The sequence below is a fragment of the Falco cherrug genome, chromosome 10 (genome assembly GCF_023634085.1).
Source record: "Falco cherrug isolate bFalChe1 chromosome 10, bFalChe1.pri, whole genome shotgun sequence".
In the NCBI taxonomy this organism is placed as follows: Eukaryota; Metazoa; Chordata; class Aves; order Falconiformes; family Falconidae; genus Falco; species Falco cherrug.
Window position 1 is genome coordinate 27,965,139 of NC_073706.1, and position 26,081 is coordinate 27,991,219.

Sequence of the window (26,081 nt, forward strand, 5' to 3'; positions counted from 1 at the left end):
ATTCTGACCTCGACTTCAAATGAAATTATCCAGACTGAAATTACCTTGGCCATGAAATGTTCAGGCCCCCGGCTAGGGCCCAGAGCACTATTTTTGTACCATCAGTGTCTAACTTTCAGCATTGGGACTTCTGAATTTTCACACATGTATTGAGACCAGTCTTGCTATTTACCCCGGTTACACTATCACCAGGATACACACACTGTTTAGGTCTAATCCTGCAGCCTTGACATTAAAAAAAAACCCAACCACCCAAAATTCAGTTGCAACACTGCATTAAGCCCTTCGTTACAGACTTATAAAAGGTGTTTAAAACCAAACATCATAGCAGCAAGCAAACTCTTTTGTACTGAAAAGCAAAATGTACACATTTTCAGTAGTTTAATAAAAACAAGACAATTGTTCAAAAGTGCTTGCTGATCAACAGGATGAAAGGAGTGTGCTAAATATGAGAAGAGGGAGTTTGGCATTAACTGAAAGCATATGACAGAACACAAACAGGGCAATTCTACTTCTCTAAAAATTAAGATCTGTCAAATTTTGAAATGACAGCCACTGATACTTAAAGAAATCCATTTATGGTTTATGCACTGCTTTAAGAAACTTCCAAAGATGGAAGAAACTGTTCCAGATTTCATACAGTTAATGTATTATACCATAAAATGCCTATTTTTGATGTTTTTCATTGTCGCACACTGATATACATTATGTCATTTGAAAAAATGGCAGCTTTGTCTGTACTTAATAACTACAAGGCGTGGGTAAGAAATAGCTAAAGCATAAAACCCTAAGGACAAGGCTTCATTGTGAGCATTAAATAATTATTACAATGTAAAATTAGTCAGAGTAATATCTCTGTTTTACTTCAAGCGATGTGAGGTCTGATCCAGAGCTGAATTTACTGTCAGCTCTAGTTACGATGGCATTTACCACTGTGTTTTTTTGCTTATAATTAAAGGGGCAAAATCTATTTTATTTTTAAGCAACCAGTTTCATTTAATAAATGCAGTTTCTGATAATAATTAGTTTTAGACTTTAAGCTTGCCCTAGTGTTATTTCTAAGTGTATCTGAATTTGTTTCTTCTTATGTAAAAAGCTCTTTGCCATAAGAAATAGACTACACAGGGGAGAAACAGTGGGGTTTCTGTCTGTCTTCCCTGAAAGTGATAAATAGATATTATTAGGAATTTTGAAATTAATAATTTTGAGAGGAAAATAATGTTCTTTTAACTACCATTATACTTTTTACACAGGAGTAGATGCAACACAGGGTCTAGCAGCTGGCACTATACTTTCAAGCAATGTCCATATTTAAATTCAGTCACTTTTATATTTATCAAAAGAAACCTGGTGCATTCATTCTCCTAGGGAGAGGAGCTGTAGCAATAATTCGTAAAAAATGCTGCATTAAACTGAATGTTAGCATTAAGAAACCTGTTACATATCTATCTGACTACTATTCACAGAGTAGCACCCTCCCTTTCAAATCCAAGAGCAGAACCTCACTGCGCTAGATAAAAAAAATGAATAAATAAATTAATAAATACACTGCAGCAGGTCCAATTGGCAGGGGCAACAGGGCTAATTGTCTCCTACTTCTGCCACAGCTACAGAACAAAAAAGCCCACACCTAAAAACAAGGAGAAAAAACCCTGTCGAGGTGTGTTGTGGCCCACCACCCAAAGCCTGTACTGAAGGGTCTTTTCCCCCTGCCCCAGCACAGGTCTTTTCCTTGAGGAAACACTTTTTTCCTGGAGCATATGCAGATCCAAACCAATGACAGCTGAAATATATGTCATTCTAATGGGTCCTGTCATACCTGGGCAAAACACAGCAATGTTAGAAAGCATTTATCAAAGATATGACAGGGCTTTCAAATTAATGCTGCCTTTCAACCCACTGCTTAATAAAAATGTGTGAAGTGATAGAACACTTTACCTCGTCAACATCGCTAGCAGCAGTAGACTTATTTTCTTTGAGAGCAGCTATTCAAAAGTAACTTGACTGAACTTCAGAGTTGTAATTATAGAAACTACAGCTGAGGGTTTTGAAAAGAAAAAAAAAAAAACACCTGTGCAACAAAGTAATTATATAAACCTATTATCTTCAGAACAAACATTTCAGCTCTAACAAAGCTGCTTGCTTTCCTTTCCCAAGATGAGCAAAAATTCCCTTGTTCACGTGAGTCCCCGTGCAGCTCCCATGGAAGGGAAGCCTGGCCTGAGCACGGCTCCCCACGCCTCCGCCACACCGCTGCCATCCAACAGACAATTCAGCTGAAGAGACTTGCATGGCAAATTCTCTCAAGCTTCCTACTCTACTCTGTGTTTCTTACATGCTACCTTAACGCAAATAAGAGTGAAGAGTATATTACCCTAAATTTTCCCAAGCTTGCTATGAGGCCCACCATTTACACCTTCAGAAGTCACGAGAAGTTTTTGCATTGATTCAGGTGGGGTCCAGAGGGGCCAGAGAAGCTCACGTCCTGCTGAAGACGCTGATGAGTTTCCACTGCTCTCAGCTACAAAAGCAAGCCCCCATCTCGCGTCACCCTTCAAGCACACACCAAACCATCACTCAGTTTTCACACACACACAAGAAACCTCCTTCAAAGTCCACAGACTTCAATGAAACCAGAAGCTCACCAACACCGTTTAATTTTGATAGACTGCAGTGCAGCCAAGTATGCAAGAACATGTCTAGTATTAGTCGCTTGGAAGTTTTCTGGCTGGCTTTTGGGATGGGAAGTGTCCTCAGTTACAACCTAGTATGCAACAATTATTTGTAAAGCTCTGGTTGCTGAGATGGCACAGCAACTCACTGTGAGCATCTCTGACAGGCAGGTCCTGTTTATGAATTTAGAGGTCTAGATTTAAGCAAGCAGTTTTGTATATTTTGCCTTCCAGGTCTGAATCTGGCTGTTATCACAAATACTCACTGTGACAAAGCGTTACGAAATATAGCACATAAAAGATCTGATTATATCTTAGGTTTTGTGTATGAAGGGCTCTACTGCTTACAAATATACTTCTGTTTCCCTACCTAGTAACGTTGTGCATTATGGACATCTTTCCCTCTGTCTGTTTAGTACCAACCTAGAGTCAAGAACCTTAACACCAAATTTCCATTGCTTAAGCCTCAAACGCTTTACATTTCTCTTATGGCCATTTCACTCCCTGTCTTCTACTTAGGGCACAGAAACAAAGCCAAAATCCAAATTCACCTCAGTTTCTGGAATTTCCCCCTCTGGTTCCCCATTTCTTTATTTCTGCAGTGGATGTTTTGAGCTTGTTCCACACCTGACAAATCAGCCATTCTTGTTTAACCCGCCCCGACTACTTCTGTTAAAGCCCTGCCATCCAAACTTTGCAAGCCTTTGCTCTCACTGCTCCTCACTGGTTGCAAGTGAGAGATGTGAGCAGTCAGCTGTCATGGGGCTTTCTGCAGGCACCTGTGTTATCTTGCTGGACCAAGCTGCCCAGAAGGGATGTCCCGCCATGGAAAGAAATGACCTGCCTGCTGCTACGTGTACGCCAGGAAGTTGAGGAAGACCACGTTGTTGCAAAGGGGCAAAATCTTCCCTTCGAACACCCTTTCAGAAAACCATCACAAAGCCTAAAAACCCACTGATGACCCAGGAATCTGCGAAGCTGCCCACGCCATGGAGAACTCGGGTACTTCAACAGATAGGAATATTACAAGTGTTAACTGGACCTGTACTAAATGATAGACAGCCTTGCTCTGTTCCTACACATAACTTGCATTTCCCTCTGAGGCACCAGTGCAGGAAACGCAGACACAAAACCTACGTCTCTCCCTAGGCTTTCATTTCTCCTGCCGGGCACCAGCCCCTCCTGTCCCAGCCTCCATGCTCACAGACCTGTGGATTCGCTTTTTGTCTCACCACATCACTGCACTTCAGCCACTGCCAGTGTCTTGTGTCTTACATTAGGAATCAAGAGGGCAATGCTGTAAAATAAACTTGCCGGTCACATGCCTCTTCCTTGCTGATTTCTCCCAGAGCCCCTAATAAACGCCATTATGTTAAAATACACACAAAGTAGTCGGGCACATACAGACACACATGCATGCACACTCCTATTTATTAGGCATAGTGGCTTTATATTTAAGGTTGTATATCAGAGCCCCAAACAGAATTTTTAACTCATATATTAAACAATTACTCCTTTGGCAAGAAATTAATTTAAGCCTCCATTTTCAACGAGTTACTGTTTTTGTATGGGTTCTCCAGGGGTATTCAAACTAAACCATGCATGGCACAGGTGTTCAGCCCCAGCTGCCTGAAGGGACCTCCAGCACAGCAGCAGCTACCCAGACAATGCGATCACTGGGCAAACTGTGCAGAGCGGGCTGGTTTCTCATGCATGCAGCACCTTCATATCCATAACCCTAATTTGGAGGAAATGCCATTAAAAATAACCCATGAACTCAGTTCAACCTTCCATTGCCACACACTTTTGCCTGAGAGCGGTCTTTTACTTGTATTCCGTATGTGAAATAAAATAACCACCCTGCCAATTTTCACAAGGTGAAATCCTGGCTTGTGACATCCCAAAATGAAACATTAAGAATATATGCAAAAACATCCTCGTAAGCACTCTCCCGACTGTCGTGGCTATGGGCCAGATTTTTCATGATGCAATTTCCCAGAGGAGCTGGTTTTCAGGCCAGAATCTTGCCTCATCTGTGCTGAAGAAACTCCAGTGGAACTGCATGGGTGAATCTGGCTTTTTATGTGTAACCTGCTATCGCATTTTTGTCCAGAGAATTTTGTTCTGTATTTTAGCATCATTCCTCTTAACAACCTGCAAGACAATTTTCTTCAAAGAAAGCTCTTATTAGGCTTTATGTCTATGACCTTAGGTTATCTTTTATAGTTTAATCTACACAAGCTTAGAAATCAAGTTTTGCCTGTGGTAGCCAGCCCATCAATTCATTCGATTGTCCAGTACAACTTCCAATTCTCACAAGCAATTTGACAATTGCGAGTATTTCGCACTGCATGTTATGAAGTCTAGTGCTGCAAAAATAATGAGACCTGGAATTACACACAGCATTGCAAGTCTCCTCATTTAACCATGAATTTTCAGGTAATTTAGATGTTTCAATAACAGGCATACTACAGGCCAACTTGTCATATTACTCTTATCACAAAAATGTCACATGCCTGTCTCCCGGCTTGCACACATGCCGACTCTCAGGCTGTCATCCAAGCCTCCCTAATTCACAGGATGCATAAGCAAAATACATTATTTTTAATGGATGGCTTTATAAATAGCAGAGCCCTCCAGCCACTGAACAGTGCTCTCAGGTCATTTACTAAGCTTTGTAATTTATTAATAGGGGATATATGAATATCCCTTGAAGGGAAAGACAGAAGAAACCTGGGTCAGCTTGGCCCACCGGAGGCACAGAGCTGCACTCTGCTCCTGGTGACTTCTGTCACAGGCAGGTGAGGAGAGGGGTGTCCTCCCTTTCCCCCTCAGTCCCACATGAGAAAGGACCCTTGCCCAGCTATCCTGGAGTCAAATGCCGGCACAGGCTAGAAAGCTGCCACCCACGGCCACCCACTCTGACCCTGTGCCAGGGTTAGGACACTTGTCAGCAGGTCCTGACGAGCAGACTGGCCACAGCACACCTCGCACGTGTCTGCTGCTTAGAAAATAACTTCTGGAGCACAAATTTGGTCCACATGGCAGGACGGGGCAGTGACTGCAGGAATGGCTGGGGCATGAGTCATCGTGGCAGGGCAGCAAGCCCCTGATCCCGCCAGAAACTGGGAGGGGGCACCTCACCCCATCTGCCAGGACAGGGTGCCCAGGTGCCCCTGGCAGCAACGATGCTGCAGGTGGCGGCATCATAAATAACAAAAATCATAACAGATCATAAATCACATGATTTATGGAATGCAAAGAATTTATGAAACGTCATGTAATTCTATGAAATCATAAATAAATCATAAAAGTAAAAAGGCAGCCACACAGCTCCGCCAGACCACAGAGCGATCTGGCCTGGCCGTACCCACGCAGTGATGGCTGGCTGTCTCCCATCACCAGAGAGAATTTCTCTCCCACTTTCTCCTCCCTCACCTACTGGCTAAATCACTGCGTGCCCCGGTGGGTGGGAGCGGAGGCAGGCAGTCCGTGCATAGCTCAGCACCTGCCCTAGAAATGTGACTTCACAACTGTTTGCACGGCCCAAGTTTAGCAATCTGTAACAATATCTCAAATCCCTCTTACTGCTGTATTTAAAGTTAGCTTTACTTCTTACTGCTTTTATTTCTGCAGTCAATCTGCAGCTTGGAGCAAATGAATTCTGAAGCGTTACAAGACGCTACAGTATGGGGTTAACCTGCAGTATCTCCTTAAATTACACATGTGGTTTAATTCAAAGAAAAATGAGCAGGTACAGAAAAGCCAGACTGAAAGCAGATTGTAAACACTGTGTTGCTTTCAGTAAGTTCAATTCACTTCCAATTCTGATCTAATATTTTTATAGATTTAATGAATCTATCAGCTTGATACCATTGCAATGGGATAAGTGAGCAGTCAGCTTTGTTGTTCAGGCTTTGTATTCATGTTTCCAATTAAACACAAAAAACCCCAAGCAATTAATGGGAAACATTAAAACGTAAGAATGCAACAGCTTTTAAACATATGGAAGGTTTCATCTGAGCAAGAATTTCCCCTGGAAAAGATTGAGGTGAGCTCACAACTTTCAATCAAGGATCTCTCTATTTCTAAAAAACCTAGTTGAGGTTGGTTAAGGTTATCACATAATAGGTGAATTTACACAAGTTTAGAGACTAGCTTCACTAAAATGAATTATTGATGTCTTACTTTCATAAGTGAATGACTTGCAAAAACCAGCGTACAGCACGTTTCACTGCTGCAAGCTCTGCAGACTTAATGCAGCTCTGGGAAAGCAAGCCAAATTCTTTCTTGAAATTGCACATCAATGAAAACAAGACTGTAAAGGATACAGTTACTTTGGAAACGGATCAGTCTTTCAAATGTTAAAAACAATTTCTCTACCTGAACCCCACCAATAATTTATGTGGCCTTGTAACTGTTTTTCCTGTTTTCAGAAGTTTTCCTCTTCCCCACTGATAGAACATCTATTTCAGTGGAGCTCTGCCAGTTCATACAACCTGAGGATGTGGCCCATATTTTTAAAAAGGGAGGTCCTTTCCACTGTTTAGCCATCTGCCAAGCTCTACTTTAAACTAATTAAATAACGTCAAGTCCTAGCAGGCATTTTCAGGCCATTAGAGTTTTCCACTTCTGGAACCCTAAAGGTACCTAGCAAGTCTGGCTTCAGGAGAACCGAGCCATAGATTCAAAGGCGCTAACAATGCTGAACACCTTCTTAAAAGCCAGAAAATGTCCTGGCTGTTTGGACACTCTCTGTGGTTTCCATCCAAAGTGAGTTTGTGTAAGATCTGTGAACATCAGCAAACAATCTTACACACTTGGAGTTACTGAGGGATCGCCTTCAACCATCTGTTGTTTCAACTGTGTCATCCGTCACTAAAGTCAGATAGTATGAGAAACAAACCTCCGTAATGCCCTGCAATAGACTGAAGGGTGCAGACAGCTTGCTCCGGATAAAGAGTGAGGCTATTTATCACGTTGAATTGTTCCCCTGCTTCAACAGACCTCACGTTGCCAACCTTGCCTACCCCTTGGTCCAGCGCCTCCATGAGCTGCCCTACCCACAAGCCTCTTCCCACCCCACGCTCTCCAGCTTCCTCGCAGCACCCTACAGCCGCGGCGCCGGCTGCAGAGATGAGCATCATCAGCTGCCTGCTGGCAAAAAGAAAAGCATTGTATTTACCTTCTACTCTATAGTTACAACTGTAATAAAAATCGAATGTCTTGGAGATAACTAAATGAGCAGTTACTCCATGTAACCATGGATTTCCTATCATTTGTAGCATTTTCTTTCCCTCTCTGCTATTCATATGATAAACCCACTTACGCTACTGGTCTTAAAACAGACTGTAAACAGCCAGAGCAGAGATTGTCTCATCTTGTGTGCACAAGACCTACTACAATGGAGCCTTTATCCTGCCTGCAGACTTTCAGCACTGCTATAATTCAAATACTACTAATAATGATAGCGAATGTAGAATAGTACAAGCAAGACATTAACATGAGCAGAGAATAACCCTCTATCAACCAGCAGCTCTATAGGAATAATGGAGTACACCAGCAATGCTGGCAGGGTTTGCACGCATCCTGCTTTTTATCCTGAAAGGGCCCCAAACACCTTCTCAAATCTAATGGAAAGACTGTTTCAAACCATCATATTGAGTGAAGCCTTTTTAACAAGATGCAGCAGCCCCACGTCCCATTTGGGGCTAAAAAGGAGAATGACCTTTGCCAGTTGAAACCGTCAATGCAAAAGGGGAGGGAGGCCAGTGTGCATTGGCATGGCTGAACGACAAGCTCTGGATTCTGATCTGCCTAGGACAGAATGAGAATTACTCCAGTCAAATCAGTCTCCCATCCATTGTAGTGCCCACCAAGAAAACAAACAAACAAAACAAAACCCCCACAATCCAAGCATTAATAAGCAAAATGTCCAGAAAACAAGAAAATGGTACTTGCACATAGCCTCTCATGCCAGGAGCATCTTGGTTTCAGGCCAGACATAAGTGTCAGATCAAGACACCAGTAAGATTTCACTGTCATTTCAATGACACATTCACACCTTCAAGTAAGCCTCTGTAGAGATGGGTGTATATGTGGATACACCTCTGTATAGAATTCAAACATGATTTAAGTACATCAACGTATTAGTACAAATCCATGCCTATTGTAATTTTCTGAGTCATATGAGTACACGGCAAGTATTTTAACACCACTTTAATGGCTAATATAAATAAGCCTAAATCTCCAGCGTACTTTGATGCATAAGACCACAACAGCTAATTAATTTGTCATATGGAACCAGATTTCCCTTGAAACAATGCTGATATAAAGAAAAACCAACAGGACTACAACGTTCAACACAGTTGACCAACGTACAGCAACGTCCTCCTAATGAACAAGCTGGAGCTGTCTGAAACAGCCTGGATTTGCAGGGAGGTAAGATTCCTCATGGATTTAGACAAAGGTCTGTGCCTGTGAGGCTCATGGGCTCAAAACGTGTTACAGGCAAGGGAACACCACGTGGGGTAGGCTGCAAGGCACTGTAAAAAAGGCCCAGAAGTAACGCGGTATTTTAAAATGCACAGTATTCCTGGCAAGTCACATGCTTTAAAACTGGATGTAAATCATTGCAAACTTCAACTTTTGTTTCCACAGAACTTTTTAAATGTTTTTGCTTTCACACACAGGGCCCTGTTCAGCATCTTGCTGCCATGGTGTTTTTCTATCTTGACAATTCACTTCCGTGAGCAGGCATGCAGCCAACTCAAATGAGACTCAACGCAGTGAAAAGCCCTTCAGGTAAACAGTGTGATAAGCTAAACTGCAAAAACGAGACAATGTTTTTGGACTATGAGGCAGTTGCTATGGAGACGGTTGCTAATTAACTGCATTCAGCCAAGAGAACAAAGGGTTTAAGGGCAGACAGGACTCTGTATCTTAGAGTGAGCAATGCATAACGTCTTATGCAATCTGGACATCTATCATATCTGGAATACCTGAGTCTTTGCTTAGGTTGCAAAATAGCTCAGGAAATGACAACAGGGTGGTTTGTTCCTTTAAATTTGAACTAAATTTTAGGTAATTAATGATTTATCAGTATTTAAAAAAATATTTTAAAAATCCATACTTAGAAGTCACAGGTATCACAAATCAATGCATCGAACCCATACTGTATTAAACAATGAAATTATTTATGTTCGTTCAGAGTTACTACTTTCACAATGTACTAGGTTTGTGTGGCAAGGTTTTGGTAGCAGGGGGTACTACAGGGGTGGCTTCTGTGAGAAGCTGCCAGAAGCTGTCCCCATGCCAGACAGAGCCAATATCAGCCCACTCCAAGATGGACCCACCGCTGGCCAAGGCAGAGCCCATTAGCAATGGTGGCAGCACTGCCGGGATAGCATATTTCAGAAGGAGGCAGGGGGAAACAGCCCAACAGCAACTGCAGGCAGAGAGAAGAGTGAGAATATGTGAGAAACACAACCCTGCAGCCCCCCAGCTCAGTGCAGAAGGAGGGGCAGGAGGGGCTCCAGGCACCGGAGCAGAGATTCCCCGGCAGCCCGTGGTGAAGCCCACAGTGAGGCAGGCTGTGCCCTCAGCCCACGGAGGTTAATGTGGGGCAGATCCCCACCTGCAGCTCATGGAGACCCCCCGCTGGAGCAGGTGGGTGCCCAAAGGAGGCTGTGACCCCGTGGGCAGCCTGTGCTGGAGCAGCTCCAGGCAGGACCTGTGGCCCCATGGGGAGAGGAGCCCAAGCTGGAGCAGGATAAGAGTGTAATGAGTCCTCCCCCTGAGGAGGAAGGAGCAGCAGAGATGTGTGATGGACTGACTGCAACCCCCATTCCCCATCACCTTGCACTGCTCGGGGGGTGGGGTGGGGGGTGGGGGAGGAGGCAGAGAAATAATGACTGAAGTTAAGCCCAGAAAGGAGGGAAGGGTGAAGGGAAGGTGTTTTAAGATTTGATTTTATTTCTCATTATCCTACTCTGATTTCATTGGTAATAAATTCATTTCCCCAAGTCAAGTCTATTTTGCCCATGATGGTAATTGGTGAGTGATCTCTCCCTGTCCCTATCTCGCCCCACAAGCCTTTCGTTGTATCTTCTCTGCCTTGTCCAGCTGAGGAGGGCAGCGATAGAGCAGCCTGGTGGGCACCTGGTGCCCTGCCAAGGTCAACCTACCACACAGATAATAAAAATGCCATTGAAATAAAATCCACTTCTAAGAGAATATAATGTACCTTGTCTATTATTCTCTCTTACATCTTAAAAATTACAGTGCTTGGAAAGCTTAAAATGATCAATTCTTCAATTCCTTCCTAAATGAAGTTCTTTGAAATAGACCTTGGACCTAAAATACTGTTATTTACATTAAAACGGGCTATTCTGAACAGACAGTGAGTTACATTACTTTAAAGGACTTATATTTTGGGATAGCTACATATTATGATTCTTCACTATTTCCACAATGCACTGTAGGCCTACAGGACTTCTAAACATAAACTTGTCAGAGGTGACATAAATCCCAGAACAGCACAGTTCCAGCTTATGGAGTCCCCAGTGCCACTGGGGAAACCACCCACATGCACAGCCCCCCTGCAAACCCCAGCGCCAGGCACCTCCCGGACCCAATGAGCCTCGCACAGGCTGTGCTCGGGCCAGACCAGGCACCTCCGCGCAGAGCTATACGGGCAGATACTAACTCACTTTTCAGACGAAGACTTCAAAAGTTGACCTCTTTTCCCAAGTGAAAGCTGAGAAAACCAGTAAAGAGCCAGCTGCTTATTAGAAAGCCCCTTCTGCTAGAGACGAAAAGCCAACGGATAAAATACATATGTGCTAGCACAAGATTTCTTTAAGTCTGTATAAATAAGGCAACATTTTTCCTTTTTAAGTCATTACATATATGATTTAAATAAAAACAAAGTAGGGATACTTTTTTTAAAAATTATTTATATACAGTTACGATTTAAAGGGTCACACTCAATTTTGAACTTAAGTCCTTAGTAAGGAGAACAGGATGAGTTCACACCTCATGTGACGGTATTACTTCAGCAAAGCTTGCTGTACACTGAACAAGCAGCATATTAATTTACTACACGAAGGCCTTAGGTTTGGGGCTTTTTGACATTTTAAATTATGAGGCATCTGCAAACAGATCCTAAATCTGAATTGCACATGGATTTTCCACACCAGCCAATTCAGATTGCCCCTAGACATCCCCTCCAGCATTAATCACTCACCCACACTACTGTAGTTCATATTTCTTTTACAGAAACAGAGGTCTACAAGATTCTTAAACTCTTGCCTAGAAAACAGAAATTATTACTTACGTGGCAAACTGAGTTTTAAACATAAGGGACCCAATTCTGCCTTCAGTTACACTGCCATAAATCTTTAACAACTCCATTAGATTTATAACAGTGCAACTGAGGAGGAAATTGAGCCCAAGATATTTTCTAAATCGGTAATTAAATAGCAGAATTTCAGCTTGGAACAGAGTAAAGACATCTTAAATTATGTCTTTGGATAAGACTACATACATTTTTGTCCCTTGAATAATGATGTTATGAACAAATTATATCATCTTATTTTCACCAGCCTCTGTATTACTCTGTGGAAGGACCACATCATCTCATGGAGCATCAACATGGGGCTAAATATTGCCTCATTTTCCCATCCACTTTCTCTCTCTCTTCTCCATTTAAATGTTAGACTCTTTATAGCTGTCCATTATTTGTACACAGTATAGAGCACCTCAATGACCTTTTCTTGTTTGGTTTCAAGGAACTACTATATTAAGCAAATGTCTAATAATAAGGGAGCTGGCTAAATGCCGCTTTATTATTAGAGGTGCAAGGCATCCTGTGGTCACATTACGCAGAGATTGTACTTTTCAGAAGATGCAGCCTGCTCTCCCAGCGCACAGGATGTGGTACAGGAAATATGGTTTTGCCACAGTAGCCCTAAGCTCCCCAGGGGTCACTGGATAAACTGTGAAAGGGGCCCCTTCAGCATTAAAACAGAGATGGCACTGGGGGGAAGAGGGCTCAATTCCCAGCTCTGCTATAAAGCTCTTGATGACATCAGAAAAGTTACTTCATCTTTCTAGGTGGCTTCTCTTCACTGGGGTAAAGGCAGCCTGTAAAACTTCCTGTCCCATAATTTTAATAGAAGTGGGTTTTTCATGGTTATTTTGCCTCATTTTTATCTTTGCTCAGTATTACCAGTTCTAGTGCATCTTTCCTATTCTTCCCACTTTGCTAACCTCACATGCCAGAGTCCACACCGCCCTCACCAGCTCTGCATGTCACACTCGCAGAGGTCAGTGGGAGGCTGTAACTTGGGACAACTGCTGAAAATGGGGACTGAGAGAGATCAATAGCCTTTGGGGCAGCCAGGACAGGCCAAAGGGTTTTTTGAACTGTCCCACCTGCTAATGACACTCCCCTGGCAACCCAGCTATATAGGTCCAATAGTCTTTTTTCACTGCCCTGCGGAATGGAAAATTCTGGAGGTGGCTCCTCCATACGCCATCCCTTACAGTAATTCTCCTCAGCACTTTCACAGGCCCTGGTGATTAGACCTCCTACAGCTAAAAATACAGATGCAATCTAAATATGTAACAGACAATATATGCCTGCATACCTCAGCTATCTAAATATATGCCTAAATACCTATCTAGTAACTACTGCAAATATGAATCATAATCTTTCTTTGCAAATAGCTCTCACAGTAGGTTGCATTCAGTCACCAAAGCAAGAAGGAAGGTCCCCACCAAGAGGTAGCCAATTCATTGTGTGTAGACCTCATTATTGAGGTCTCTTAAATTCATTTTAATTGGCTGGAAGGGAACGCATTATATTCACACACACACACCCCTGCACATATATGTGTGCATATATGTATGTGGCTATTAGTAAGTACTTACTTCACCATTAATTGTACTAGGCGGTTTATTGCTGACAGGCTATCCAAGGAAGAACTAAACAAACGAAAATGCAATTCTTGTTCAAATAATTCAATGCTGAAGTTATCAGATCACATAAAAGGACCTCTTAAAATGATTCAACGAGTACTTTCACTCTGGAAAATTATTTTAGTACTTATCTACAGCTGTCAACAATACCCACAAACAACAGTAAGCCTGCTGTTCCCAACCACCTGCAGCTGAAACCTCTGGGTTAACATTTTCTTCTTCCCAATATCTAAGACAGTAGTATTACCTGTTAGTTTAGGGGTAAGACTGATGTTGAATCCAAGTGACTGAAGATGCTTTTTTCATCTGTGTTGCCTACTCACTTGCATTGCTAATATGACATAAAAGGCAATTTAAACTACGATTTCTCTTTAAGTAATGCTTTTATTTTTCAGGCTAACCAGTTGATGTTAAGGTATAAGTAAGCAAAAGTGAAGCAGCTTTAGGCAAATAAACTTGGAATGTTTTAGCTTTGCTGCAATGATTAGGCATGCTGAAAAAGCATTTCGCCCCTTATCTGCAAGCATAGTATGGTCTACCTCACCTACTTCCACACAGATCACTGGAATACGCTCCCTATCACTCCCAGGCATGTATTTTGTGTTGCTGCCCCCAAAAGTATCAGACATCAAGTCTGATACTGTTTCCTACAGACACACAAAGATTCAGTCCAAGCCGAATCCATTGTTGCCTGTCAGGTCCCCTGTCTATCCCCTCTCCAAGGAGGACAACCCAACAGGGAATTGCATTGACGATCTGATCTTTTTTGATGGGTCATACACACAGTAACCTCTGCCAACCTTACTGCCCCCTTACAAAGGCAGGCCAGATTTTGTGCTAACTAATTCTGTGCAAAGCTGCTAAATGCTATCAGATTGTGTGGGTGCAAGACAGTCTGATATCTGGATACCTCTCTCTCCACCTCCCCCCCGCCTCTTTTTTAAAAAAAGAACAAAAACAAAGAAAACCACCCCAACAAGACAAAAAGGAGCTCTCAATAAAAGGACAAAATCTGCCTACATCCAGGAAAATCCTCAGGCAACTTGACCTAGTTGGAGATGGCTGTTGTAGGAAGGCTGTAATTAAGCAGTTGCGATAGTGACGCTGACTTCTCACACCAGAGAACGCGCATGTTGACCACAGTTTCTATTAACAGTGCTTATTTGAGTCCTCTGTAGGTAAAATTGTAATGGTGTTTGACTGACATCCCAGCAACTCCCACGGTGTGCAGTACTTTCTCAGGGTTTCAATTTCCTTGTGAATTTGGGATGCATTGTTGTCCCTTTCACAATAGGCCTAACAAGCCATGCTACTTCCCGATGTTTAAAAGAGCATTCATGAGATGGAATTAGCACATTTATGTTCATCTTTCTTCCCCTTCCCCAATTCATATTATTTTTGCTTACAAAAATACATCCTTTAGTCATCCAATGTAGAAATTGTAGTATGCCTAGAACAAAACCAGAAAAGCTTCAGAGGAATCTTTTTCTATCAGCTAAATCATTACTTCTACTGAAAGTCTGTAAACTGTTAATCCATTAGTGTCTAATTCCTTAAACTATACAGCCAGGCTAAAATCATCTGGAAGCCCAGACTCTGAAGTGTTTCCCTCTGATGTTCCAGACCAAGTGTCCCACATTAAACTGTTTGTAGGATAGGAAAATATTCATACAATGGTATGACTACCATTTCTCAAGGGCATCACAAAAGAAAGAAAGAAAGAAAAAAAAAAAAGATATTCTGCATGCATCTGTGAGGAAATCCCTGTAAGACACAGCTACGATACATACTAATTTTGAATAGCATGACCCTCAGGGAATTGTGTAAGACTCCTGTCACAACAACCACAGCATTTACTCTCCCAACAGTCATCCCAGGCTCGCTCCTGTGAGGTGTGGGTTGGTATATAAACCTACTTCTTGGGAAAATGCATGGCCCCAGAAAACCAAAGGTGTTGCCACTGCTCCTTGTTCCCTGTAGTGTTATTTGTGATCACTCCCACACAGAACAAACCCACTAGGGGAGAGGGGGAACATTAGGATGAAGTTTCGCTCCCAGCATGGTTCAGATGCCTGGCTTTCACCACCCGTCTCACTGGCCCCAACTCCACCTGGCTTGAACAGCTGGCTGGGAGTCTCCGGTTCCAGCAGCTCTTGAATGCTGGTGCGAGCCATGGCAATGGTGCTGACTGTGGCGGTGCTGTTGCTGCTGGCAGTTAAAGAGTTAGGTTTTGGTCAATTCTTTTCTGTTACTGGTTATGTAAGTCATGCTCTGCACTGTCCCAGTCTCTTCCTTTATAAAACAACAGTTTCTACATTTTCTTACCTCTTCTGCTTCCAGGAGGATGCTCAGAAAGGGTTGCCTGGGTTGTCTAACGTGAATATAACCCACCTTCCACATTGCCACATAAGCCCTTTAATGGTCATGTGGGTCCACGGGCTGCTGCTATGATCGTGTGAGATAATTCAGCTGGTTATTTGAAGCTGGTAAGAAAACAAGGCAACTTCTACCATAATCTCATACTGGGCTCATGAAAAGGAATCCAAACTTGACAGCCCATCATAAACCCCAAGAGCATGTGGGCCTTACTTGTCAAACCGAAGTTGTCCCCAGGTTGTTTGAACCAAAAGGTGTTCACCCTAACATGCTTTTAGGAGGAAACCCAGTTCTACAAGGAATGAGACCAAACAAATGGGTACATGATTTTCAATTACCTTGAACTCTCATTACTGTGCAACCAACTAACCCACTACATCAGCCTGATCAAGGCTGTTTTAACTACCTCCTAGTGCGACAACCCTATTTCTTAAGGCTGCAAAACGATGCCTTCTGCAATTACAAGATCACAAGTTCAGCTTGTGAAATCACTGCTGGAAGGAAAATGAGCTAATATAAATCATACTAGACAATCACCTAAATGTATCCTGGATGTTCTAGTGAGGTTGCATCATGTCAGTGCTCTCATGCTAACATGTGCCATTTCTAAACAAGGGTTTTACTAAAGGAGCAACGTAATAAAGGAAAATCATCCTCTTACTCGGTTTAGTATAGCCATTTGAATAGGACTAGCCATTAAATGACTCTTAAGTGGTCAAATGCCTAACCTGAACCTGCCCTTGTAGCTTCCACTTAGTTCCAGGCAAGAACTAATGTTGCTAGTAGCTCCTCTAATACAAGGGTACCTGCTAAACACTGGAAGACTTGGGCAACAGCCCTGCAGTTTGACACCGTTTCCCACAAACAGGCTATAGACAACTTTCTGCGAGGAGTTCTTTACACAGATGACTAAAGAGAATATACTTAGCAGACAGAGGACAAAACCCAAAGTGCTAAAAAGCACTTCCAAAGAACGTCCTGATCTTTCTGATGCACAACTTTTCAGCAAAACTTCCCATTTCCTTTGGAATACATCATTCTCCTGACCCAACACAGCCAAAAGAACATGCACAACTCTTACAGTCCCACTTAGATTTTCTCTTGAGGATAGAAGCTTATGGCAGAGAGGAAAAAGAAAAGATTCTCTATCTCATGAAGACTCTCTGTCTCATGAAGACTCTGCCACTTTATCCCGAACCATTACTTTTGAAAGCCCAGATCGAAAGATTAAACCCTGTTCCCCCACATTGCAGAAATCCTCGACAACAAGTAAGCCCAACATCCTTCATTTCTAATGACGGCAGCGCCTATTGCTCACTGACAAAACCAGATTGCCTTCTCGCAAGCAAGCATGCTGATGTTGCAAGAACATCACCAGATTGCAAAAACGTTTATAAACAGATTGTTTATAATATGAGTAATTTAAGTAGTAACTTTTCAAACAGACACTGTATCTTCGGACCTTCATTTTCTTCACTTTTAACTGATTGCTCAGCACAGGTTTGCAGCCTGCCTTAATGCATGCACTGTGCCATGACGTAATACAGCCAGCAATCACAGGATTGCAAGAATGTTTCTAGACAGATTTGTTTACAATCTAAGAAACCCAAACATTAACTTTCATAATAGCAGTCCTACCTCCAGTGCATTTTGTGTATATTGCTGAGACAAAAAAAACCACCCCAACAAACAAAACCAACAAAAAACCAACAAAAACAAACAAAAAACCTAAAAACCCCCACAACCAACAACCCAACAAGAGTGTATCTTTGTACAATGATTGCAATAACAGATGAATAAACATGCAACCTGATACTTCACATCTGGTATTTCATCACTCCAAGTACCTTATTCACATTCAAATATACTTAATACTGTGGAAACTTTATAAGGTAGTGATGTCTTTATAGAGGCAGTAACTTGCATGGAACTTTTAAAATTAAAAGCAACAGTAAAAATAATTTGTAACATGTTACTGTATTCTTCATAAAGCTAGTTAGCTCGCAGTTTCCTAATAGGAACCCAGAAAGACACCTAACAATAGCAACTAGCTACAGAATCACACAAGCGTACAGAATAGGATTTCTTTTGCCAACGTACTGGTTCAAAGTTCAATTTTAATATTGCATTTATACAAGGTGCTTTGGAAATGAAGACTATTATTACTCATCGTGCAAAAATTCTATCATCTGAGCAGAAATTTTTATGAAAAGTATCATTTTCCCTTTTACTGTCATGGTAATGCAGGCAAAGAGATTTTATGCATGACCTAATAAACATATACAACAGTCTTGAAAGGCTGCTATGCACCTTCTCACATTAATTAGTGCTCATTCTTCTCTGTAAAACAAATAAACATGCTACAAAACTTCCTTGTAAAATAATCATTAATACACTTTTAAGTAGTTTTGTTGCAGAGATGAATACCTCCAGTTCAAATCAAAACTGATTCCATTCATAATTGAAGAGCTGTTTACAGGTCCCAAAAAATAAGTGCAAACTATTTTCTTGTCTTAAAGGCAAAAGCCGCTTTTGTTAGCAACGCTGATAGTAACGTGACTGCAGGCGTTATTACACTTGCTAGCAACTTATGTTCCTTTGGCATTGACCCTAGAGCTGCACTAAAGCTATGTCTCTCTATACCTAAATTTCAAGAAAAAGATGAAAACATGCACACAGGGCCAAATCCATTCCCGTGGTAACTCCAGTGACTTCAGTGTTACAGAGGGGATAAAAGTAGGGCTGCATTTCACAGCAGCTTTCATTCCTGTAATCTTTTCCAAAACATTCTCCCAGGAGCAAAGACAAGCACAGGCAAATATCCTGCCAATAAGTGAGTTCACAGGCATTGCTACAAGTAACTAAACTGTCAGCAGTAAAAGACCAACAATCCGAACAAAGTACAAACACAGGACAGCCAATGCCCTCTAACGGGCTGGAGTTTTACTATGCACTGCATAAAAGGGCACAGAAACTCATCGGCACTGATCTCTGGGAGACGAGGCAAATCAGGGTATCCTGCTTTGCACTAGTGGATGATATTTGTGTTTTATCAATGCTTCTTTTAAAACAGTACGGGTGAAATCAAATTCTTACCAGCACCTTGCAAGACAAACGAAAATGGGTCTAATGGATGAGTTCTGCATGGGCTACACTCAAGTGCTTTCACAAAGAGTGTGAGCATCAGTTTATAGATGTGCTCTTCTATTCCTCCTTCAAGTTTTCGTATTTATCCCCTCCTCACCTTGTTATTTTATTTACTGCTACTAGTCAATACTCTACTAGGAGCAACCCCATAACTGTAAGACCATCACAACCACACAAGCACACACACACAGGGAGGAGGAAAAGGAGTGACCAGTGTTTTCCTGCAGAAACGTTATCACTGGTCCCTTGACCTTAGAGCACACTCCCTTTCTCTCAAGAATTTCCAAACTACGGTTCCTGGAATCTGCCCCTCTGAACCAAAACAAGCGTCTTTGCTTCTTACCCAATCATTTTCTATAAATTTAAAAACAAGAGTTTCATTAAGTTTTTATTTGGTTTTCTAAGGGTTTCTTCAAGGAGCCGTAACCCTGTACTGGTGGCAGGGTCAGCGGCAGCCAGAAAAAAGCTCTCAGTTTTGCACAGGTCATGACTTCGTCCTTACAGCCCAAGGATGCCTCAGGGCCAAAAAAAAACCACCCCAAGACATCCCCTTCCCCTTCCCAGCCACGAGGCCCTGCAACCCTTTTTTGTGGGGGTAGGATCAGAAGTCTTTTGGTCTCGTGGTCCTCTGCTACCTAAGTTACTTTTTTGGGAAGGCAAGGGGAGAGGAAAACACCCTCCCCTCCCCTTCTTGTCCAAGACCACAGCTGTAGAGGAACAGCTGAAGCGGTTCAGGCTGCCCGGAGAGGTCACAGATGTCCCTCGGTACCACTGGGGCTGCTCTGCCAGCACAAGCCACGCTGCTGCTGCTCAGGTGGCACCGCAGGCAGGCACTCCTCAGCCACCCCCCCCACACCACCCAGTCCTGCCCGAGCAATCGGCCAGCTCCCCCTGAGCCAGCTGACCAGGAGCCTGTACGCAGCCCTCTTAGAAACGCCACTTTGAAGGACAATTTTAGACCACCATAAAGGAACAGTGATGAAACTGGCTTCTGATTACATGCATGTCGCGAAGCTCCCATTAAATCAAAGGCAGAGACTCAAAATATTTCTTCAAGCAAAATCTCTGCTCTTCTCAAAGTCTCTCTCCAAAGATAAAAAATGACAACTGCTTAACTTAATCCACACAGAATGATCATTGTATTTGCCTCCGTAAAGATCATATTTGTTCTAGTGCCTATATCTAAAGGTAATTCCAGTTAGAAAATGAAATTGTGCTCTCTCGACCTTTTGTCTTACATGGTTCATGAATTACTGACACATTACAATATCCCCCAACACTATGGAAGCTTAGAGATACTGCAACGTCTCTCTTGTAAGTGAAATAAACTTGGTATGCCACTAAAAGGCATTAAATTATTTTCATTATGCCACACTGAATCTGTAACACTTATACTGTTTTGATTTCAAAATCCTTGGAGAACAATTATGCTCTCAGGGCCATAAGACTCTATTAGAAAGTCCTCAGAAACCTAGCATGGTTTCAATAAATCCTCAAACACTACAAAGCAGTTACTCAGCTTGAAGAATGAAAACATGAGTTCATCCACTGCAAAGTCAGGATGCAAACTCTGCTCACACAGGACCCAGCGCTTCCTAACACAGTTTTTCCTTCCCAATCTGGGCAACACTTTTAAGTCAGGTTTGCGGCATCGAACACGCATACCTTCTTTTTTTGATTGAAAATAAACAGTGTTTGATTTAGGATGAGCATAAATATATGAAATGTGCATATGGTATTACAAGCTAGCAGTAATAATCAGCAGTTAGAGATGCGTAAATAGTTTTATATGTATATAATCTAACAAATGTTAACATTCAGGATTAGAGAACCATTAAATTAAACCAGCGATCGCCGCCAAGAATGGATAAATATGTTAATTTCTTTAATTTATACAACGGCACAAAGAATGCTTCAAAACGCCAAACCCCAGATTTCAGGGGTGATTACTGCGGTTGTAGGGATCCCGATATAAAAAAAACGCAGACACCCTTCTGCTGGCGGACGATTCAAGCCTCAGTGGAGCTTTTGAGCACACAGACACAATGCGCTTGTTTGTACATACGTTCTTGTGTCCGCCTAGAATGCGCCCAACCTTCTAATTAAGCAAATCATCTCCCCTTTCCAAGGGAAAATAACAACACCGAAATGCAATCCAAACAGGCGGAGACGGAGACGGGCGAGGAGTGGGCGAGGGAAGCGACACTGCTGTGGGGGGGACACTGCCCTACGGGGGACACAGTGCTGCCGGGGGGGGGACACACTGCTGCGCGGGGGGACGACGACGACACAGTCCTGCGGGGGGGACACAGTGCTGCCGGGGGGCGGCACCTCGGCGCCCGGGCCAGCCGCGATGCTGCAGGGCGGCCCGGCCCGGCTCACACGGCAGCTGCGGCAGGGGCCAGGTCCTGCCGGGGGGGCCGGGTCCTGCCCCCGCCGCCCGTGACCCCGGGCGGGGCAGCGGGGGCACAGCTGGTGGCAGCTGCAGCACCATCTGCTCGGGCCTGCGCCCCCGCCCCTGCCGCGGGGCGGCCCGGCCAGGTAGGGGCAAGGCCGGGGGGGCGCAGCAACAGCGGGGGGGTCCCGGGGCGGCGGAGAGAAGGCTGCCCAGCCCCGCGCAGGCCATGCAGACGTCGGTACCCCTCCGCGGAGCCTGTACTTATGGAATGCTGTCAGCGCGGCACCTGATCGACAGCAGTTTGTGCAGAGGGAAGGGGAAAGGGAGGGAAAAAGGAAAAAAAAGAAAGGCACAAAAGCACCCCTAACTTGCCTCTTTAATCGAGAGGCTTCTGAACACAACAAGGACTTTACCGCTTTGCAATTTAGTATTGCATATGCTGCCACGCGATCACACAGACTGTATTTCTCATTTCCCTTCCTTCATAATTTCTTGAAAAATAATAATGAAAAAAAAATGCTTACTTTTGTTTACGCTCAAGGAATGACACATTTAAAAACTTCTTTTGAACAGCCCCGCTCAGCCGCAGCATAGCATTCATTCAAGACAATTCCGCATCAGCATCGCTTCCCAGTGCCAGCGGCAGAGGCAGGGGTTGGGGCAGCCCTGCACCACGCATCAGCCCAGCTGAGCCCCCTCAACTTCACACAGCTCTTCCAGATTCACTCCAAAAGTACTCAAAGCAGAGCCAGGGATTTTGTGTAAAAAAAAGGCGCGCTTTGCAGTCCCCATCAGGATAATTATTTCCAAAGACTAAATGTGTACCACTTACCATACATTTTGCCTTCATCTGATAAGATGATTTTCCTCCTCCCACATGGTGGATAGATAGCTAGAGCCTCCTGAAAGCTCTGTTCAATGTCAGGGCTCCAGACACCTTCTGCATCATTGTCAATAGGTTTATCTGCAGAATCACTCATTCTTTCAATATCTTCGGCAGGACTCTCGCTGCCGCTCCAGCTGCTGGGCTCAATGATGATGGCTGGGGTCTCCAAGCCTAAGCCTGGAGTCTTAAAGGAAATAAACCTACAAAACAAACAAACAAACAACCCCAAAAGGCATTAAAGACATGGAACTCCAGGCAAACATTTCTGTCTACTTCTGACACTAAGTTAACAGCAGCTGAGCAGTAATGGCAGTAACACAGGCATGGGAAGCACCCAGGAAGAGTGAGAAATTAACAGCTCTTCTATCTCAAATCAGCAGAGGTGAAGTGATAAGGCTGCCAGAAGGAGAACTCTTTACCACATTTCTGTGTGCAATTACGTGAAGGCATAGAGCATCAGGTTATTTTTCACAGATAGTCAAAGTGGGTCTTAATACTGGGGAAAACTCTGCAGCACATGACACATCTCATCTGGCTGAAGACTGGCACCCTTAAAATATTAAGCCAGATCCTCAGGCGGGTGTAAATCAGCATACTTCCACTGGCTGGAAGGGAAACACACCAATTTATGCCACAGCAACCACCAGAGCCTAAAACCACTTAAACCTAAAAACAAAAGCAAAAACTATTGTTCACATTCATCCGGATGTCAGTGGAGTAAATGGAATTACACTAGCGATGACACAGCTCAATGTGATTAACTGGAAAAGGCTGTAATTTTCAGATCTTACCCAAATAAATGATACAATCAGAATCCGAGCTACATACAAACAGAAATCTTTACAATGATCATACCAGAGAAAGGAATGACAAGAAATGGTATATGCTTTGCCTATTTTAAAAGGTCTCTGTCACAGAACCATAGCAGAACAAAAATTACAAGCTTCAAGTTGCTGAATCAATTTAATAAGAAATAATTTAATATAGCTGCACCTGCTCACACCACCAGAGCTGCAGATCTGTCAGTGTTCCTTTTATATTTTTGAGAGAAATACAACTCTTCTGTAAAGACTTGCTCCAGGCAAAAAAGCCGCTCCACCAGACCAAATTCACCTCTGGTGTAATTCTTTGAGAAGTCAGTGAAACAACACCAGGAACAGATTTGGCTCAACATGTCTAGACATAATGCAGTTTTATTTTGAAAAACGAAGAAGTTTGGTGACTCTAACTGATCTAAGTGGATGGGAGTGTTCAAACATGCATGCATGAGCTGCACACGCACTTAAAAATCCAGTTAGTTGGCTAAACACTCAAAAAACCCTAAACGACAACATTTTTATTCTGCTGGGGGAGATGCAAGCACGATCTCTCTGCACACAGAAGAGAGGGGCTTCCCCTCCTGCACCCCTCCATCCTCACACTGATAGCCTCCTGCCCAGCAGGGTCTCGGCGCATCGTAAAATAACAGGTGAAAAGCGGCAGAAGGGCATTCACCCCCCAGAGAAAGAAGGGGAGGCTGTACGTCAGTGGCCGTGACAGCTCTGACCAAACGCCTCTGGGCTGGAGAACTCCCTGAAAGAAGGAATATTCACAGCAGCCCTCACCCAAACCAGGCTATCAACCAGCTGCTGGAGATAACCCAAACCTGACAGTCTGGTGCCTTGCAAAAAACCAGAGCTGGAACTGGGGAAACAGGGAGTGGTCTCAGTCTTGCTAACCAACATTACCAGTCTGACATCCAACGTATGGGGTATTTCCAATTCTCCAGGCTCTAACTGGAGCTGGGAGGAATCAGTACATGCCAAATGGACTCCCAGGAATGTTCTTTTCCTTACTTGCATGCCTGTTTCTACAAAGAGGCATTTCTTAACTTCACATTGGTTTGAACATTTCAGCACAGTTTATGAAAATGTTAGTGTCCACCCACCAGCCACCTCAAGTGTCTCAAACGCCTTTTAATAACTGATAATGAGGGAACAGATGGATTCACAGGGAACCACACACAAATGGTAAGTGAGTGGGAAGCCTGGCCAAACATACCACTTATTGTCTGGGAAATCCAAAACGTACAAAATGAAGTTTGTACATTTTGAAGAATGACACAGAAGGAGATGTAAACCTTTGTAAAATAGTGAAACAGCATCCTTCAGAATTCTTAGAGGCTGAAGGATAGATTCAACCTCTGCAAGATTTGAACCTCATATGCAAGATTTAGCCTAAGCATAAACATAGCAATACTGGGAAATAACTGACAAAAATAATCATGTCCACTTAAGCCTTCACATACAGGGGGAATTTTAGGTAAATAAGAGATAACTGGATGTTGACTGGGATAATTAGGGGGGTTTCAGTTTTACTGCCATAGTGCAGGGGAAAATGGCTACTGGAGATTTTATTGGCCTCACATCATCAAGACCATGGTTTAGCATTTCACCAGAAGACAGCACCGGTGGGACTGGTTACTGGGTCAGTTCCCCAAAGGTGACTCAGGGAAGGAAATCCTTCCCCTCCCCGATCCCAGGCACGACAGCATGCAACGCACAGCCACGGGCACCTTTCACTCAGCCCAACCACCCTCTGCTTACAAATCTGCCACAGTCATAGCCTCAAGTCTTATTATCGTCCTATAAACCAGCTCTTGTTATTACATTATGCTGAAATAATAATTAAAATGCACACGAGGAAAACAGAGAGGCTCTAAAGTAATTAATGTTACTTGATATTCAAGTCAGATCTTGCATTGTGTTTACCGGTGAATTTTCACTAACGTGCTATCTCCCTTCCCATTCCATTTTACCTACTTGGATATCATTTTGAGGCATTAGCAGCTACTATTCCAGCCCCGAAAATGTAAGACAACCAAGTATTTTTTCCAGAACATCTGTACAATAGCAGTGGGGAGCAACCTGCTGGAAAAAAATCCCTCTCATGCTAAAGGTTGCTTTTAGTGATTTCCATTTTGGTGAATGCTGACATTGCAGATCAAGTTTAGAGGACCAAGGAGCAAAAAAACCTTGTATTACAACCACTAAACAGCTCCTTCTTATTCCAGGAAAATAATGAGCCACTCAGTTAATCACTTCCAGCTCAGCTCTACGTATCAAAAGGCAATTCCACCTCCTTCTTAGCTTGAATTGTAAGGACCCAACTGTGATGAAGAATTTCAGACCTGTTATGCTGGAGTTCAATGTGATTACCAAAAATAATACAAGCCATCAACAGGCAAGCTTTGTTGCACATTTCTAACGAGTGATAAATCTCTTGTGAAAAATGTGGATTTACAGTCCAGTTTAAAGTTATAAAAATTTATAAAAAGTAAGCTTTCCTTATATTAGCAAACTCCAAATCTTAAAATACAAACTTTTGGTGAAGGAAGAGTTAATCTCCTGGAGGCAACTGACCCCACCCCTCCCCTCCCCAAAAGCAGAGCTTGCACACATGACAGATTAAGTTGAAGAGTTCTGTATTTGCTTTTTATCACGTTAACTTTTAGAGAACCCGTTTTGTACTTGTACTTTAACAAAATTAAACACCTTGACACTACCCAGAAAACCAACCAAAAAAGCCCAAACCCGGTTTTGGGTAACCTTTTTGTACTTTCTAAGATTGCTTAAAGCAA

General features: G+C 43.0%; 1 protein-coding gene across 10 annotated transcripts in view; it reads right to left on the reverse strand.

The window, feature by feature from the left end:
* TEAD1 (TEA domain transcription factor 1) overlaps positions 1–26,081 on the reverse strand; it is a 161,680-nt gene that overhangs the window by 83,908 nt on the left and 51,691 nt on the right. For 7 of the 10 annotated variants that reach the window (XM_055721976.1, XM_055721975.1, XM_055721974.1 and 4 more), the window contains exon 3: positions 22,409–22,662. The exons of the other annotated variants lie outside the window; for them this stretch is intronic. In XM_055721976.1, coding sequence (XP_055577951.1) covers positions 22,409–22,556 — 148 coding nt within the window. In that variant the 5' untranslated portion in view covers positions 22,557–22,662. The remainder of the gene's footprint in view (positions 1–22,408; positions 22,663–26,081) is intronic. 10 annotated transcript variants of the gene reach the window in all.